We start from the raw sequence: 20,232 nt of genomic DNA, 5'->3' as shown, positions 1-20,232 counted from the left end.
AAAAAAAAAAAAAGAAATTGAAAACAAAGGATACTGGATGAACAGAAAAATAGGGTCCAATCACTAGACTAAAACAAATGAAGCTGAATTTTGCTGCTGTTGAATCACAAAGAAAAATACTAGTCTGCCAAATCCCTAACAGCTGCAATTACTCATGTTGCATAAGAAAAACAGCTTAAAGCTTGATGAAAATAATCTCTGGGTAAAATAAATCCTCTCTCTTTTGTCTACAGAAATCATCATCATCCAATGAAAACACACTTCACCTACTACAAATTATGGATATTATGTTGACAGTGCTTGTACCTGTACAGTAAATTAAAACAAAGTAAAATATTTAAGGAAGGCATTTACAGCAAAATGGCTTTTTAAAAAAGTTCTGTATGCAAATTTACATTTGTAGTTGCCAGCCAAAACTGTTCATCTTTTGAGGTGCCCTCACTCAAAAATGTACTGCGAACAAAACAGGTAGATGGCTCCTAAATATAGCGTAAGCATTTCATTCCACAGAATATATATGTAACATGGGTCTTAAAGGCAGAGGTGGCAGTGCCACCTCTGTAGGTAAAGTTTCCCGACACTTTTCATTATAATACCCGGTTTTCAGTTGCTTATAAAATTTTGCCAAACGTTAACCTTTTGGACTGAAATTTTCTATTCTGAATGTCTCTTTCAGGCTGAATTTTTTTGGTACGATATATTACCCAAGCTTATACTACTAGTATCTACTGGTCCTAGATTCTACAAGGATAGGAGCCTTATATATGCCACAAAGATGCCAACCTAATGGAACAACAAATGGCTGCTTATGTGTAATGTAGTAGCATCTAAAGACCACAAGAAAGTTGGGCCTCACTATAGTAGGCACTGTAAAAAAACATATATGTCCCAAAGAGCTTTAAATTCTATAGTTTTCAGTAAAAACAATAACCAGGTAGTCACATATATTTCTTGCCCTAAAACCAGCCCTTTCTGAAGTTGCATTGATGTGATATGCTGCCATGGCCTATTTGTGTATTGAAGAGTCTCCAAATACTCACTGGCAAGATAACTTAAGTTTAGATAAAAATGGTCCTTAATTCTGTAGTTGTGTCCAAGTGCTATTAGGGTCCCTAAAGAGTGGGAGGGTATTACATATTGTACCACAATCCTGCAGCAGAATGGGGGAGGCCTTGTCTACACAAGACATATCAATTGGTGATATAGGAGCTGAGCATTTGACACGGATTCTTCTTCCAGATTGAATGAGCCCATAGCACCCACACTATCTAAATGTGTGTAATATTTCCATGCTAATCCATGCTTGCACTGCCTTACACCAGGGGTGGCTATAATATTTGACAGCAAGATACCATCTCCCTCAGCTAGTGAACCTCCTGAGTCTGTTGGCAGAACCTCCCTCTCTTTCCCCTCCCCCTTTAGCCCCCGAGTTTCTGAAATGCTCAGCCATTGTTCCCATATCACCTGGTACCAGCTCTACAGATCCTCAATTTGTGATCCAGGTGTGGATGACTAGCTATGACTGCTATCTCTGCCCCTTAGAATAATTTCTCACTCCAGCCTTGCTCCTCCACGCATGCTGCTCTCCAGTAGCATCCCCACACAGCTGGAGATGAGCTGCAAGTAGTTTTTAAGTGAGGTAAAACTTGGGGGTACATTTAATCTGATAAGGTTCAACAAGGACAAGTGCAGAGTCCTGCACTTAGGATGGAAGAATCCCATGCATTGCTACAGACTAGAGACTGAGTGGCTAGGCAGCAGTTCTGCAGAAAAGGACCTAGGGGTTACAGCGGACAAGAAGCTGGATTTGAGTCAGTGTGCCCTTGTTGCCAAAACAGCTAACGGCATTTTAGGCTGTATAAGTAGGAGCACTGCCAGCAGATCGAGGGACGTGATCATTCCCCTCTATTCGGGATTGGTGAGGCTTCATCTGGAGTACTGTGTCCAGTTTTGGGCCCCATACTATAAGAAGTCTGTTTGTTTTTCAGAGAATAACTATCAGAACTATTTTTATATTAGAAAAAAAGCTAGTTTTTATCCTCTCAATTCCAAAATGACGAACATTTTCTTGAACTTAAAAACACAATTTTGGACACAGACCAACTACGGAAAATTTCAGCCCCAGTGGTCAATGTTTGGGTAAGATACAAGTATGTAAAATGGGCTCATAAAGGAAACTGATTTACAACTTAATTACAGTGGCTGCTACCGGTGACCACTATAATAGATGCTGGCATGTAATAACACAGGAATCCTGTTATCTTTATTTATATATCAGTATTTTCCTGTAGAAGCGTGACATAAGACTTCTAAAATAAGGTCTCACACAAACTGGATAAGCATTCACCCTTTTCCTATCTGTACTTCTCAGAAGATTAACAAACCACATAACGCCTTATCAGATCTCTAAATTTAGAAAGAGAATTACTATACTCCAACTTGTCAGATATATTAGGAAAACAACATGACAAATCCTTTGACCAAATAGTCTGGCTATAATAGTTACGAGCTAAATCTCAGTCCTAACCTTTCCAAGGTATTGCAGTCTTGTCTCTTTATTGAATTCTTGAACCTGGATTTTTAACTGAAATATCAGTACTCACCACACCCGTAGAGCAGCGGTAACCCAAGCTGCTCTCTGCATCTCTAGCTTTAGCTCATTTGAAGTACACTGAAGTAATGTTATTAAAATGTACTGCCAAGGAAGACAGAAGACACTCTCTGCAATTCCCACCGATTAATTCATAAAGCTACAATGGCTGAGAAAGCAAGAGGCACCCATTTTCTTGGCTGAAGCAGAAGAACAGTAGTACTAGCAGCAAAACTAATATTTCTTCCTCCCCCGCAAAGATAAGACTAGGAAAAGAAAGACTATAGCAGAGGAACCAACATCAAGATATACTGTAATTACATCATGTCATTTATTGAGCCAAAATATTCTAGCCCACCCAGTTCATTCTATTAAGTGTTGATGGATTGACTTTTTGCTTTGCTTTAAACATACAAACACACGTGCGCACATCCTCTAAGCAAAAAAAGGCAAATGCTCACTAACCTCTGCTTCAGCTGCTTGTGACTGCAAGAGCTGTCGTATACGAAGTATGTCTTTCTCTATTTGCTGAATTCTTGCCACCCTTACCTAAAAATGAATAAATTTTCAAATTTATAGTTTTTTTTTTTTAAAAGAAATATTTACTGTAGAAAATGACAATGTGAAAAAAGAGTTTATGGCAAAAACTGTTGACTACAAAACAGAACTACTTCATTAGTGTGATAATTTCAGTAACTGCGCATACGCATGAAAGAGGCATACGTGAAAATACTTTACACAGCGTAATGGTCATCTGGATTTTTAACACAACTGACATTAATTTGGATCTATTATTAAACTGACATACTATATAAACTATTAAAGTATGGTAAGAGACACATTAGCCAGAAAACACTTTTTCCGCCTAAACAGTTTCCTCCCTCTGTCATTGATGTATCATGTTGTCTTGAGAAAGTTACTTCACCTCACTGTCTTAGATGCCCTGTTTGTAAAATATAGATAAAACTAAATACATAGCTATCCTGCACAGAGGTTTTGCAAGGATTTACATTTGCAGAGTGTTTTCAGCCTGTAAAATACTGAATAACTTCCATGTATTATTAGCCATTCTTTGGGCAAACTATGAATATTACTACAGTCCTGTGTTAGCCCTATCACAGTTACTTCTACATTACTGAAAACTGACTTCAGAAACACCAATTTGCATAATAAAAGGCAGTAAGACAGTATTATATACAGAAGTCTTGCTAAGTAGCAACAATAGGAAACTAAGCAAAAAAATAAACGTAAACTTCAAAAGAACTCAAGAGTAACAGTCTGATATTAACGGACACTAAAACCAGATCTCTCTCATAGTTTTAGGGTTGAGAAAACATTTTCATCCTCCCAAAATGGGAGTTACATTATTTTTTAAAGGTATTCTGTTGCTACTATAAAGAGTCCAGTTTATAAGCAATTAGCCTGTGACCAGTTGTGGGTGTCACATCATACTGTTACTCCACTCTGTATGACTTATTATTGTGAGGATGCAGAATATTGAAATATTTGGAAATACTTTTTTCTACTCAAGCATTTTTGTAAATGTCATATTCAGCTTACTCATAAGAATGGAACTGGAACATTTGGAAGAACTGCCTGATAATTTTTCTGGTGCTGATGAATAAAGGTTACATTTTAATCATGGGTATTTTTAGTAAAAGTTATGGACAGGTCATGGACAGTAAACAAAAATTCGTGGCCCGTGACCTGTCCATGACTTGTACAATATACCCCTAACTAAAACTTGGGTGCTTACAGGGGATGGTGGCAGCGGCCCGGGTGCCCTGCTGCTGCTGTGGGGGGCGGGCAGGGCTGCAGGCACCCTACCTGGCTGCGCAGCTCCCCAGAAATGGCAACATGTCCCTTAGCTCCTAGGCACAGGTGTGGCCAGGGTGGCTCTGCGCGCTGCCTCTGCCCTGAGCGCCGGCTCCACAGTGCCTGTTGGCCAGGATGGTGCCTGCAGGCAGAGGCAGCGCGAATAGCTGATTGGCTGCTCCTCCACCTAGGAATCGAGGGATGTGTTGCCGCTTCTGAGCATCAGCCCCGAGATAAGCACCGCTTGGAGCCCGTGCCCCAAACCCCGCCCTGAGCCCCCTCCCACACCAACTCCTGCTGCTACTGGGAGGGAGGGTAGCCCGAGACTGCCCCAGCAGCAGCAATCGGAGCAGCTGGTCCAGGGGCTGCCCGAGCTGCTCAAGCGGCCCCCGGGCCAGTCATACCAGCTGCTGCAGATGTCATGGAGGTCACAGAAAGTCACGGAATCCGTGACTTCTGTGACAGATTCACAGCCTTACTTATGAATCAAGAAGTTTCCACAGTTGTTGTCACTAAATAGTCAGCCTTTGCCAGTTTTCTATATACTGTGACAAAGTTCCTGCTCTGCCTTGGTGGGTCTTGTGCTTATTGGCGGATTTAGCTTGCCTTGGAGCTTCAGAGCAGCCCTCAGCTTGGCTGTTTTTCTGAATTCACAGTCCAGGTCGACTCCCTCTGTGTCTGACCAGGAGTTGGGAGGATTTGGGGGGAACCCGGCCCACCCTCTACTCCGGGTTCCAGTCCAGGGCCCTGTGGAATGCAGCTGTCTAGAGTGTCTCCTGGAACAGCTGTGCGACAGCTACAACTCCCTGGGCTACTTCCCCATGGCCTCCTCCCAACACCTTCTTTATCCCCACCATAGGACCTTCCTCCTGGTGTCTGATAATGCTTGTACACTTCAGCCCTCCAACAGTCCGCGTTCTCACTCTCAGCTCCTAGTGCCTCTTGCTCCCAGCTCCTCACACGCACACCACAAACTGAAGTGAGCTCCTTTTTAAAACCCAGGTACCCTAATTAGCCTGCCTTAATTGATTCTAGCAGCTTCTGGATTGGCTGAAGGTGTTCTAATCAGCTTGTCTTAATTGTCTCCAGAAGGTTCCTGATTGTTCTGGAACCTTCCCTGTTACCTTACCCAGGGAAAAGGGACCTACTTAGCCTGGGGCTAATATATCTGCCTTCTATTACTCTCCCATAGCCATCTGGCCCGACCCTGTCACAATACTTACAACAAAACAGAGGATATCTATGTGTATCAACACGTGCCAAATGTTGACTATTTAATAGTTTCTGCTGTAGTTTTAGTTCAGCATAGCTTTGTTAAAGTCCTTTTAATGAAGTTTTAGGTAAAATGTTATAATCTATAATCTTGTTTCTTGTTTCGAAGCAATGAAATAGTTTTGAGTGTAGACTTTTTGAAAACCTAATTTTAAATACCTGTAGCTTAATTTTAAGTTTTGCAAGCATTAGTGCCTCTTGCTTTCTAATGCTTGATCTAGTTTTTTAAATGTATATATGTGACACACTGTACCGCAAAGTAGCACTCTGGATCTCCCATGTTCACCACTGTCACATGTTTATGATATGTTTTGTATGATGCATGCCTTGTGAGGTATCATTTTAAAAGTCTTGATATGTTGGACCTTAATATCCTGTTGAACTGTATGTACTATCATTGAATGTGAAGTTATGAAGTATTGCTATGTGTGTTACTGAAATATGTTGTGAGGTTGGGAGATGCCCACAGCTGGTAGGCCTTTCAGTAGCAACAAAGGGGCAACTATCACTGGCCAGACAGGCGTTGATGGCCCATCAAGAAGAATCCATTATCCCAAAGACTTCTTGAAGGCGGCACGTACACAATGACATCTGCCTTACCTGCCACATCACACCAAGAATCTTTCTAGCAGCTGGAAGAAAGTATAAAAGAGGGACAGTGACATCATCACTTGGCCTCTCCCCTCCTCACCTCACCACCTGGAAGACTGTCTGGAAGACAAAGACTTGGAACTGGAGAGATTGGTCCCAGGCTGGGAAGGGATCCAACCTGTGTATTGAGAACTGTGAACTGCCTGTAACATCTATTACAGTGAGAGACTGCTTGATTCAAATCTTGCTTAGTCTGTAGAATTTAGACTGAGTTTATTCTGATGTAAGCAACTCTGAACTCTATGTCTGCTACATATAATCACTTAAAATCTATCTTTCTGTAGTTAATAAATCTGTTTTATATTTTACCTAAAACAGTGTGTGTTTGTTTGAAGTGCTTGGGGGAATCTCAGCTCAGATTACAAAAGCTGGCACATGTCCACTTTCCTTTGACAAAGTGGCGAACTAATTAATGAGCTTGCACTGGCCAATGGAGTATTGAGCAGTGTAAAATGGGATATATCTAGCTGGGATGATTTGCTGGTGCCCCTCTCTATATGACTTATGAGTGGCTCAGGGAGCATTCATGCCATTTAGCTGGTTGTGGGGCTCCACATGCTGATGGCCGAGTGATCAGTGCCTGGAGGTGTTTTGCTGCTTGTCACTGGCATAGCATTGTGTGAGACAGCCCAGCCTGGAGAGTTAAAGGGGCACAGCAGTCCCACAGTTCCAGGTTGTACCCCGGGGTTCCTGTCACAGTAAGGAAAAAGAACATTTCAATGAAATAAATAAAATATGTAAGTACTATATAGAGCCATATTCCCCATATCGTAAGAGGACATTTTAAATGTGTGTTTACTGTTTTATGATGTAGGAAAGCTAAGAGGAAAAAATAACAAAGGAAACAGAAAAAGTTAAGGAAAAAATGGGGAAAGATCAGGCACAAAGAACAGATTATGAAAGACAGATTCTGAACCTTTTTTTAAGGCCAAAAATGAAGACTCCTCATAACATACTCAGAATTTGTCCTTTTTAATCAGCCTTTATCTGATGAATTTGTGTATTCAGCTGAGTCTTGACACAGAACTCAACTATTCCACTGAAATCACACTGGGTATGACAGAGTCAAGACACACATACAAAATCAAATCAACTATAAAACCAAAGTTAGTGTTTTTTTGTTTTCTTGGGTTTTTTTTTGTTTTTTGGTATAAAGTTCACAAATGTTCAGAAAAACATGAGCAGAACTAAAATTGCACCCTGGATTGCATGATTAAATTTTGTTCCAAAATACTGAACATCTTATTTATAGACACCCCCATTAATGTCTACTTAATATTTCCCCTTAGTTTTACTATAAAAATACAGAAAAAATAGCATTAAAAATGTGACCAGAAAAGCACAAAAAAGCAGGATTAGTAGTGCTGGTTAATGCTGTACAAACTTTCTCACACAGAGCTTAGTTACTGTAGTATATCTATATTCTAATTTGTATTACTCCTGCAATTTTGCTGGAGAAGAGAGAATATGGCTTTGTAAAGGGAAATCATGCCTCTCTAATCTTTTAGAATTCTTTGAGGGGGTCAAACGTGGAGAAGGGTGGTCCAGGGGATATAGTACACAAACTTTCAGAAAGCCTTTGACAAGGTCCCACACCAAAGGCTTAAGAAAAGTAAGCAGTCATGGGATAAGAGAGAAGGTCTTCTCATGGATCAGTAACTCGTTAAAAGATAGGAAACAATGGGTAGGAATAAATAAATTTCAGAATGGAGAGAGGTAAACAGTGGTGTCCGCCAGGGCTCTGTACTGGGACCTGTATTGTTCAACATATTCATAAATGATCAGCAAAAAGGAGTAAATAGTGGTAAAATCAGGTAAAAGGGGGTAAAATTTGCAGATGATACAAAATTACTCAAGATAGTTAAGTCCAAAACAGATTGTGAAGAGTTACAAAGGAATCTCACAAAACTAGGTGACCGGGTAACAAAATGGCAGATGAAATTCAAGATTGATAAATGCAAAGTAATGCACATTAGAAAACATAATCCGAATTATACATACAAAATGATGGGGTCTAGATTAGTTGTTACCATCAAGAAAGAGATCTTGGAGTCACTGTGGATAGTTCTCTGAAAATATCCACTCACTGTGCAGCGCTAGTCAAAAAGGCCAACAGAGTTTTAGGAACAGAAGAACTTTCTTAATTATACTAAAAACATTCAAAAAAATGTATTGTCGGGAACAATCTTGCATTGGTACAGTGATGGAATGGATAACCCAAAGAAGTTATTCTATTTCTACTATGATTCTATGTCTGACTGAAACTGCCCCAAAATTGGGTTTAAGTGCTATTAGTAATTTATTGCTCAAAACCAATAGGAGAAAATGGGTCCATAAATGAAAAAAAATTCAGACTTCTCAGGATTTGAGGCAACTTTTGCCACAAACAGATGCAACAAAACTGGCAAAATATATAATCTAGCAGATGTAATGGAAATATTTAACTAGGTACTTATATGGCTTTCATCACAGTAGTATTAGTGTACCTCACAAACATTAAAAAATTTATCTCTACAGTACCTTGTGCAATAGAGAAATATCTCCATTTTACAGATGGAGAAATGGAAAAATTAAATGATTTGTACAAATTCAACACAGAAAAACTGTGACAGAACCAGGAATTAAACCCATATCATGTTACTCTCGGTGCGGTCATTTAAATACCAGACCATCCTTTCCTCTTTAGCGTTTGAAAGTATGAGTAGAAAAGTGTTACAGCAGAACCGCAGAGTTACGAATGCCAGAGTTATGAACTGACCAGTCAACCATACACCTCTTTGGAACTGGAAATATGCAATCAGGCAGCAGCAGATATTTAAAAAAAGCAGTACAGTCCTGTGTTAAATGTAAACCACTTAAAAAATAAAGGGAAAGCAGTATTTTTCTTCTGCGTTGTAAAGTTTCAAAGTTATATTAAGTCAATGTTCAGTTGTAAACTTTTGAAAACAACCTTTTGTTCAGAGTTACGAACAACCTCCAGTCCTGTGGTGTTCATAACTCTGAGGTTCTACTGTATCTAAAAACAGCATGATAAGAAATGGAAAAAATAATATATCAAGAAAAGGAGGAATTCATGGGGAAGAAACATTGTTTAAAATCTTAATACATTTCCTATTGTGTGCCAGATATGGTCTCTTACCTCAGAGATGCTGGGGGTGCACAACCCCCGCCCTGCCTCTTCCCACCACCTCCCCCGAGGACACCCTACCCTCACTCCCCACACCCAGCACCTCCTGTATGCTGCGGAACAGCTGATCGTGGTGGGCGAGAGGCGCTAGGATGGAGGAGGAGGAGCTGATCGGGGGCTGGGGGAGGGCTGCCAGTGGGTGCTCAGCACCCACCATTTTTTTCCCTGTGGGTGCTCCAGCCCCAGAGCATCCATGGAATCAGCACCTATGTCTTATATATTGTGACAAAGTTCCTCCTCTGCCTTAGTGGCGGATCTGCTCACCTCGGAGATTCACGGCAGCCCTCAGTTTGGCCACTTTTGCTAGTGGCTCAAACCTGCTGTCCACTCAGCTAACCTCATCACTGGTCAGCATGGGAAAAAGGAAGGAGAACAATTCCCGCGGTCTCTGCTGGCCCACCTAGTGGGTTGGGAGACAGGCCAGGAACCTTCCCCTCTGGTGGCACCCACAGTCCAGGTCAACTCCTCCTTTATCCAATAGGGAGTTGGGAGGATGGGAGGAACCCAGGCCCTCCCTCTACTCCAGGTTCCAGCCCAGGGCCCTGTGGATCACAGCTGTCTACAGTGTTTCTTGTAACAGCTGTGTGACAGCTACAACTGCCTTCTCGCTCCCAGCTCCTCGCACACGCCTCACTAACTGAAGTGAAGTCCTTTTTTAACCAGGTGCCCTGATTAGCCTGCCTATCCTAATTGATTCTAGTAGCTTCTTAATTGGTTCCAGGTATCCTAATTAGCCTGCTTGCCATAATTGGTTCCAGCAACTTCCTGATTGTTCTGGAACAGCCCATTATCTTACTCAGAGAAAGGGGACCTGCTTAATCTATGGCTAATGTATCTACCTTCTATCACTCTCCTGTAGCCATCTGGCCTGACCCTGTAACAATATGTACGTACAGTGTCTGCCACAATTGGGCCCCTAAATCCAAATCGTGGCTTTTAAGTGCTACCATAAAATAAATGCTTATGTTTACTATTAATAACAATAAAGGCAATAAAGAAGTCTGGAATCCTGTTTCATTCACACACTGGTCCAAATCTGAAATAGTTTAGTCTAACACGGAAAGAATCACTGAACAAAGCACAGGAAAATTATACTTTTTCATCTGTGTCCATGCCGAACTGTAAAATATTGCGGGATATTTATCAGGATCTGAGTAAGAATATGTTGAAGTGATTTAGATTATAAAGATAAGGAGAAGACAAAAAATGTCCAGGCAGTGTTTATGTCACTGGAAATCGTATGAGAAATTTGGGATAAAATTAAACAAAACTCTTGTAAGTATTAAAATAGAAATGTCACACCATAAAGTAAGCTACACTGAACAGCAACATCTACTTCCCAAACAGATGCAAGAAATAAAATATCATTCCCAGGAGGACTCACCATCTATAATCCTTTGACCACTACATATAACTCCAAACATGATGAACAGCTCTGCAGAAGGACCTCAGAAAAACTAAGGAATTATCTTCTGCACCTTAGATACTCCAAAAGGGACCTTCTCAAAAAAGAGACCAACACATGCTCCAACACACTGGAAGAAAAAAAAATAAAATCAGGAAACCTACCTGGAGATCTTGGAGGAAACCCAAAACAACTATCAAATAACTCAATGACAGCCATCCAATACAAAAACAAAACATGGAACCAACTACAGTAACTCCACAACTAACAGACCACCTCTGAGAAAAACCAAGAGACCAGGACCCACCACACAGACACGATACGACACTCCAACCTAATCAATCAATAAAGATCACCCCAAAAAGAACTGAAGTATCTTCATTCTCCAAAGGACTGAACTTCTGCCCCACCACAGAACCTGATACCATACTAACAAGTGGAAAACTAGAAGAATTCTTCTGCAGACTCCACATTGAGGAATTATTTCACAACGATGACACCACCCCACAACAACCACATTCCCACTGATGATCATGAGGAAAAAAGAATCAGTTGACTGGACACCCCCCAACGGACAAAACTACACACTGTATCTTTACATCAATTGCTACTTCCTCCAGAAACTTAGCAGCATTAACAACTTCCCCCAGAAAATCATTCTTGCCACCATGGATGTCACCTTCCTATACTCCAACATCCTTCATCATGACAGTATCGCTGCCTGCCTCAAATACCTACAAGATAACGTACAACACTAGGAAATCCACCCTAAACACATCACCAAATTCAACCATTTCATCCTCACCCATCACAATTTTACATTCAGCAACAAACTCTTTGTCGAAGCCATGGGAACAGCTCTCGGTACTAGGAGATGGCTCCCCAATATGCAAACCTCTTCATGGGCTACCTCAAGAAGAATTTCTGGAAAAATGTACTATGGAACTAATGATATAACTGAGACACATTGATGATATTTTCATCCTCTGGAGAGATGACCTAAATGCTGTCTTACATTTCCACCACAACTTCAACAACCACCAACCATGCATCAAACTCTCTAGAATACTCCCACACTAGCATCAACTTCCTGGATGCCACGATCAGCTCCAACAATGGAATGTTACAGAAGGCCTATATCCAAGAAAACCCCGGATCACCACACTTAAATAGATCCAGTAACTAACCCAGACACACCAAGAAATCTGTTATGTGCAGCCAGGTACTCAAATACTACAGAATTTGCGCCAAGGTGAAAGTCTGGGATACATACCTTATCAAACTTAAAACCACCTTCAGCAAGCAAGAACACTCCACCAGAGAAGTAGACCACATCATAGAATGGCCCACCCAAATAGCCCAGGACAACCTGCTTCAACACAGAAAAAAAAAACCCGCTGACCAAACACCCCTAATTTTCACCAACCACCCCACATTGGAACCCATTTGGGGTACCATCAAACAATTACAATCCATACTTGATGGAGACCCTATACTGAAAGAAATCATCTTCCCTCTTTTGGCCTTCAAACAACCCCCCAACCTCACCAAGCTAATCATTAGAAGCAAGCTCCCCACAGATCAGGCACACCAACTTAAAGCAACACTAGACCCTGTTAGAACAGATGCAAAACCTACAGACATATCTCCACTGCTATGACAATCAATACTACACAATAACACACCTTTCAAGATTCATGGGTCCTAAACATGCCTATCACAAGTGGCGTACCTCATCCAGAGCATTAAATGCCCCCAACAACTATATGGGTGAAACCAGACAATCACTACACTCTCAGATTGACAGGTTTCAGAGTAACAGCCGTGTTAGTCTGTATTTGCAAAAAGAAAAGGAGTACTTGTGGCACCTTAGAGACTAACCAATTTATTTGAGCATAAGCTTTTTTCACGCTGTAGCTCACGAAAGCTTATGCTCAAATAAATTGGTTAGTCTCTAAGGTGCCACAAGTGCTCCTTTTCTTTTTGCACTCTCAAACAAACTCTCAGAGAAAAATGATAAGACAAAAATATCATGTCACCCATGAGTGAACAATTTTCACAAAGCAATCACTCCATATCTGACCTCTCAGTCCTAGTACTCAAAGGTAACCTGCACCACACTTTCAAAGGCAAACATGGGAACTTAAATTCAGAACTCTGCTAGACACTAAAACCAGGAACTCAAAGACATTGGTTTTAAGACTGATGACAACAATTGGTAATACACTCCTCTTCCTCCTACCCTTAATTGCCCATTTTATTTTAAGTGGTCTCCTACAGCATGTGTGAGCCCCTTATGTATAGCTATCTGTCCCACCTTGTATTTAGCTTAGACACTGATTACCTTCCTCAGACATGAAGAACTTTGTGAAGCCCAAAGTTTGTATCTTCCACCAAGAGAAGTTGGTCCAATAAAAGATATTAGCTCACCTACCTTCTCTTTAATATGATGGAAGACTGAGTCTCAAACCAAATATGAGAAATACTAACACAATGGGCAGTATTACTGATATAATAGATAATGTCTAATTTTATACTGATAACCACTTCACTTGGGTATTACTGATACTTTGAGCATGATTTTTAATTAATCTTCAAGTGTTCCTTTAATCTGTTTGAATATAGGAATGCTCTTTTAACTTTATGTCCTTTACATGAAATTTCCATTTTTTTCCTTTGGTTTCTTTGCAATATATTCTATTTTGGCTGTCAAGCAATTAAAAAAATCAATCACATTTAATCATGCTGTTAAATAACAACAGAATACCATTTATTTAATTTTTTTGGATGTTTGCTACATTTTCAAATATATTGATTTTAATTACAACACAGAATACAAAGTGTACACTGCTCACTTTATATTATTTTTATTACAAATATGTGCACTATAAAAATGATAGAAGAAACAGTATTTTTCAATTCACCTCATAAAGTACTTTAGTGCAATCTTTGTCATGAAAGTTGAATTTATAAATGTAGAATTATGTACAATAAAACCTGCATTCAAAAATAAAACAATGTAAAACTTTAGAGCATGCAAGTCCAATCAGTCCTACATCTTGCTCAGCCAATCGCTCAGACAAACAAGTTTGTTTACATTTGCAGAAGATCATGCTGCCTGCTTCTTGTTTACAATGTCACCTGAAAGTGAGAACAGGCACTTGCATGGTATTGCTGTGGCCAGCATCGCAAGATATTTACATGCCACACGTGCACTAAAGATTCATATGTCCCTTCATGATTCAACCACCATTCCAGAGGACCTGCGTCCATGCTGACGACAGGTTCTGCTTGATAACGATCCAAAGCAGTGCGGACTGACGCATGTTCATTTTCATAATCTGAGTCAGATGCCAACAGCAGAAGGTTAATTTTCTTTTTTGGTGGTTTGGGTTCTATAGTTTCTGCATCAGTGTTTTGCTCATTTAACTTTTCTGAAAGCATACTCCACACCCCGTCCTGATCAGATTTTGGAAGACACTTCAGATTCTTAAACCTTGGGTCCAGTGCTGTAGCTATCTTTAGAAATTTCACATTGGTATCTTCTTTGTACTTAGTCAAATTTGCAGTGAAAGTGTCCTTAAAACGAACAACACGTACTGGGTCAACATTTAAGACTGCTATAACATGAAATATATGGTAGAATGGGGGTAAAACAGAGCAGGAGATGTACAATTCTCCCCCAAGGAGTTCAGTCATTAATTTAATTAACACATTTTTTTTTAAACGAGCGTCATCAGCATGAAAGCATGTCCTCTGCAACAATGGCCGAAGCATGAAGAGGCATATGAATCTTTAGCACATCTGGCAAGTAAATATCTTGCAACACCATTTACAACAGTGCTATACGAATGCCTGTTCTCACTTTCAGGTGACATTGTAATTAAGAAGTGGGTGGCATTATCTCCCGTAAATGTAAACAAACTTGTTTCTCTTAGCAATTGGCTGAAGGAGGAGGATTGAGTGGACTTGTAGGCTCTAAAGTTTTACATTGTTTTTTTTGAGTGCAGTTATGTAACAAAAAGAAAATCTACATTTGTAAGTTGCACTTTCATAATATAGAGATTTCACTAAAGTACTTGTATGAGATGAACTGAAAATATTATTGCTTTTGTTAATCTTTTTTACAGAGCAAATATTTGTAATGAAAAATAATATAAATTGAGCACTGTACGCTTTGTATTCTGTGTTGTAATCTAAATAATATATTTGAAAATGAAGAAAAAATCCAAAAATATTTAATAAATTTCAATTGGTATTCAATTCTATTAACAGTGTGATTAATTTTTAATTGCAATTAATTTTTTTAGTTAATCACATGATTTAACTGCTATTGACAGCCCTAATTTCTATCAAATTCATTTAAAAAATAATACTTCTAAGTTTTCAAACAATGCACAGTCAACCTATGGAACTCTTTGCCAGGGATGTGGTGAAGGCGAAAACTATAACAGGGTTCAAAAAAGAACTAGATAAGTTCATGGAGGATAGGTCCATCAATGGCTATCAGCTAGGACGGGCAGGGATGCTGTCCCTAGCCTCTCTTTGCCAGAAGCTGGGAATGGGCGACCAGGGATGGATTACTTGATGATTACCTGTTCTGTTCATTCTTTCTGGGGCAACTGGCACTGGCCACTGGGCTAGATGGACCTTTGGTCTGACCCAGTATGGCTGTTCTAATGTTCTAAATCATCTCGATTATTAACAAAAGACTTGCGGATAAAGAGTCTTCCTATGCAAAATACAGTGTACAAATCCTAATAATACTTTATTATAATTAATTATAATTTTACTAATGAGTGTGATTACAGGTGAATTTATCATCACTTTTGTAAAGCTAAAATAAAACTATAATAATATCTGATTTAAAACACTTAATAAGGTTAGGAAAAATAAGTTAGATGTAAGAATATTTCAGACATCTAAAGATGTAGTATCTATAAATGCTAGAATGAAGCAATATCTATAAATACTAAACTGAAGCTCTAATCTAGGTTAGATTTAGGTTAAGATTTGTGAACAGATTTGACAGTGCTGAAATCCTGAACAGTTTAAGAGTTTGGGGCCAAAAATATAGGAAATTTTGTAAAGCCACCTGTTTCCACAAGATTTCTGATAGTCTGAGCCAAAATCTCACAAGAACAGTTATGCTTACAAAATTTCAGACACATCTGAATCTAGAAAATGTAAGCTCCACAACCTTAAGGCAAGATTCCCTTTATCTTGACTGGTGCGAAAAAAGGGTAGTATATCCCTTTAAGGTCCCCCCCCAGAGACTTTGAGAGTGGGGGGGGGCATCACATGAGCTGGTGGGGCTCAGGGAAAATACTGGCTCCTATCCAGTGCAAGTGTTTGTTTGACAGTCTGGTTCACTGATAAATCAGAATTGGAAGTGGACTTAGGGGAAACAAGCCCTAAAGAAGCTGGGGAAAGGATTAGGGCTCCTAATGTCTGGTACAGCTGAAACACAGCCCCCTTTTCCCCAGTCCCTTAACCCTCATAGAAGGAGAGGGCAGTGGGCTCCCAGCAATCGGCTGGGAACATGTTGGGAGGAGGAATGGGAGCAGCCTTCCACTAGAGGAAAGTGATTAAGGAAGGAATCATGACCTTCCTTTTACAAATTATTGCTGGTTAGCTCCCAGATGAGTTAAGTAATAAGGTTGTGGCCTAATTAAACTATATCCCTTGCATCATCTTTCTTTCCACATGTCTTTCTTGTCTCAGTGCAAGAGGCTGGACTAGATCAGTGGTTTTCAAAGGGCGGGTCGTGACCCAGTACTGGGTCATGGCATGTAAGGCACTGGGTTGCCTTGCTCAGCACCCAAGGACCCTAGCGGCTCTGGTCAGCACTGCTGACCGGGATGTTAAAAGTCCCGTCAGTGGTGCTGCCCAGCTAAGGCAGGCTAGTCCTAACTGTTCCGACACCGTACTGCGCCTGGAAGCAGTGGGTCTGGCTTCTAGGCAGGGGGGCCACAGGGCTCCGCACGCTGCCCCCACCCTGAGCACAGGCTTCACACTCCCACTGGCCAGGAACCAGCCAATGGGAACTGGGGGAGGAGGGGTGGTGCCTGTGGGCAAGAGCCGCATGGAGCCACTTGAGCGCCTTCACCTAGGATGCAGCAAATATGACCAGAAAGAAAAGTGGAGTTGTGAAAAAAATCTGTGATGCAGCTGGCAATGACATTGTTTGGAATCACTGTTTCATTCACCGCGAAGCTTTGGCGTCCAGGGGTATTCCTGCTGATCTTATGGCAGTACTGAAGGAAGTAGTCAAAATCGTAAACTTCATTAAAGGGTGCTCACTTAACAGCAGGGTTTCTGAAGTGCTACGCTCAGACATGGGAACAGGACACATGCATTTACTGTTTCACACTGAAATAAGTGGCTGTCATGGGGCACAGTACTTATCAGGGTGTAAAAACCCAGGAACAACATTTATTTTTTTGGGTGGGGAAACAGTAACTTGGCAACTTTATTTGATGACAGTTGGTTAATACGTTGTCATACCTTGTTGACATTTTCTCGATTTTAAATGAACTAAACTTGAAGTTACAAGGAAGATGCAATGATTTGTTTCAACATTGTGAAGAGATATAAGTGATTCAGAAGTCATTGGCACTGTGGCAAGCACGTCTGAAAAGTAATCGGCCCAGCTACTACATGTTCCCAACACTGTTACAACACATTGAGGAGAACACTACCAGTGAGGAAAAAGTGAATGAAATGAAAACTATCAGACAGTTACATCTTGCAGCTCTGACAGTTTAGTCGCAATTTCCCAATAAAGGAGTTTGAATATTTGAATGAAAAACTCTGGTGAAAGATCCTTTTGCTTTCAAAAACCGTGAGGCAATAATGGAGCTAAATCTCACGTCTGAGCAAGAGAATGAGCTGCTGCATCTCACCTGTGATAACACTCTGAAAACACGGCACAAGTCAATAAACCTGTCATCATTTTGGATCAGTGTTTCCAAAGAATATCCACAGCTAAGTAAAGTAAGTGTGCTCTTGTCACTACCTTTCACAACAACCCACATGTGTGAAGCTGGATTTTAAACTTTGACAAGATTAAAAACTAAAGAAAGAAACTGACTGAACAGTGGACCTGATATGCTGGTAGCCCTTTCATCCTGCAATCCTGACTGGAACGAGATCATGAGGAACACACAGCCCCACCAGTCACATTAAGTAAGTAAAACTTAACCTGATCGCCTTTATAGTGTTTTGTTTAAAAGTAATGACTTTGTCTACTGTTAGTTATGTAAAGTGGGTTAAAGCTGGAATGTATTGCATTATTATGATTTTATGAAAATTATATCTTTTAACTAGAGTTACGTTGGGTGGCGGGCATCCACAATTTTCTTCAACTAGGTCGCGAGGAAAAAAAGTTTGAAAACACTGGACTAGATCACCTCTCAAAGTCCTTTCCAGGGTTACATTTCTATGATTATATGTTCAGGACAAATAAGAGCCTTCTCATTTTTAATTCAAGTAGAAACAAAATTTGTAAGGGCAGGATTAAAATTTTTAACTTTTAATCTCTCCAAAATCTTAAAGAGTTAAAATCCATGGTTCTAACCTCTCTCTATTAACAGCAGCAGTATTACAGAATTGTTCAAAGGGTCAAGTTAAACAAAACAGGTTAAATCTGTTTTCTCTTTTTGTCAATTCTAATCTCCACATGAAGTTATGAACTCTAGGAAGTGGACCAAGTCAGTTTATTATAACTTCCTTAACAACTATTTAAATGGCTAACCTCCTTTGTAATATGGCTCTTTTAATTGTTTTCACATTTTTATATGGCTAAATTGTTTCTTTTTCCACAAGCTTACGTTTTACATGTGAAATGTTTAGTGTCAGATATACATTCTGACAGAAGACATTAAAAGCTTAGAAAACCATGGAGCAGAATGAAAGCTGCAGAATGTATGAGTTCATTGCATTTGCAAGTTTGAATAGCCTAGTTTATATTACTTGAACACTATGGTGAACTAATCTACATAGAGTTCACTATCAACATGTCAGTTTACTCCTAGGAAAGCCAGTTAGCTTTTATCTATTTTTAATATCACAATTTCTACCCTTGATATGAAAAATCCAGGATGAGCTAGAGGTCATGTTCAGAAGAAAGTTATAGTTTTCTTGCACACACACACATATCTTCCCTTCTTTTTCTGAATTTTGTAGAAATATAGGGATGGTGCTTTGATTACAATCAACAGGACAGTGAACATTTTTAAAGGGTTTCATGAACAAAGATCTACCTATGTTAATTCCTAGCAGAAAACAGAACATATAAGGAGGTAGCTACTTAGAGATAACATCCTTTCAAAATAATAAAGCTACAGTTGGGGAGTGGAGGGAGAGAAGAGAGAGGAAGAGTGTTTAAAGGTTAAAACCAGTGACCAGATAGGGTGTGCCATTTTAAATATATCCGTTACTCCTACTTCAAACAACAGAAGCGGCTCTTTTGAGTGCCCATAAAAGCTGGGCATCCAGGCTACAGTTCCCACTCATCTTACTTCACCATACCAAAGTGTTCATAATAAAGGACTACATTTAACACTTCTGCTGGTGGTTCAGCATTGCTTTCTCCTACAGCCTTAATCTACACACCTGAAAGAGTGAGTCTTAAAATGAGAAACTACAGATTATGCTGCCAAAAATGAATTTTACATAAACCAGGGATACCGGGAAAGTCCCACTAGTTTGTTTACCTGTTTCATTATGAAAAATCTTCTTAAAAATAATTAGACACTTGACTAATTAAAATTACTTCATATTTATTTTGTATTAAAGTGAGAGTTCAATGAAGAAAATGAAGATTGAAGAGTATATTACTTTGATTAATTCATTTTGATAAAACTTTCAGTCACAAGAAAGCATGCAATTCTGCTGAGAGTTATTTACGTAAATGCTTTGGAACTGGTGGTAATGAATTATCAAGGTTATCCAACATTGACACAGTGACAGTAGTCTGCATCAGCAGTCAGCAATTGATAATTTCCATTTCTCGTGCCACACAGCTCCATTTTGGGTTCTATTTTCAAATATGGATGAAATAGTCTGCTTGCAAAATTATGCATGCATTCATGAAGGCAAAACAACCCTTTGCTGGAGCAAACAGGGATTTATGGGAATATGAGTTTATGAGTATGAGTATATTTTTGTTGGTTCATCTGGACTTAATGATTAGCCCTTTATATATGTACTTTGGTGACAAAGTTTAACAAAAGCAGTGGGATTTTATTTTAAACTCAATAATGCAAACTAAAAGAAGACAGTATAGCAGAATAGAAAAAAATGCAGTTT

At 39.7% G+C, this 20,232-nt stretch overlaps 1 protein-coding gene across 4 annotated transcripts in view; it reads right to left on the bottom strand.

Annotated features, from left to right (window-relative positions):
• APC (APC regulator of WNT signaling pathway) overlaps positions 1-20,232 on the bottom strand; it is a 191,089-nt gene that overhangs the window by 56,164 nt on the left and 114,693 nt on the right. For all 4 annotated transcript variants that reach the window (XM_084627702.1, XM_084627701.1, XM_084627704.1 and 1 more), the window contains one exon: positions 3,056-3,139. In XM_084627702.1, coding sequence (XP_084483828.1) covers positions 3,056-3,139 — 84 coding nt within the window. The remainder of the gene's footprint in view (positions 1-3,055; positions 3,140-20,232) is intronic.

This window comes from Lepidochelys olivacea, assembly GCF_965140295.1.
Source record: "Lepidochelys olivacea isolate rLepOli2 genome assembly, chromosome: 5".
Classification (NCBI taxonomy): domain Eukaryota; kingdom Metazoa; phylum Chordata; order Testudines; family Cheloniidae; genus Lepidochelys; species Lepidochelys olivacea.
Note: the sequence above shows the minus strand (reverse complement) of the source record. Positions and strands in the feature narration are given on the sequence as shown.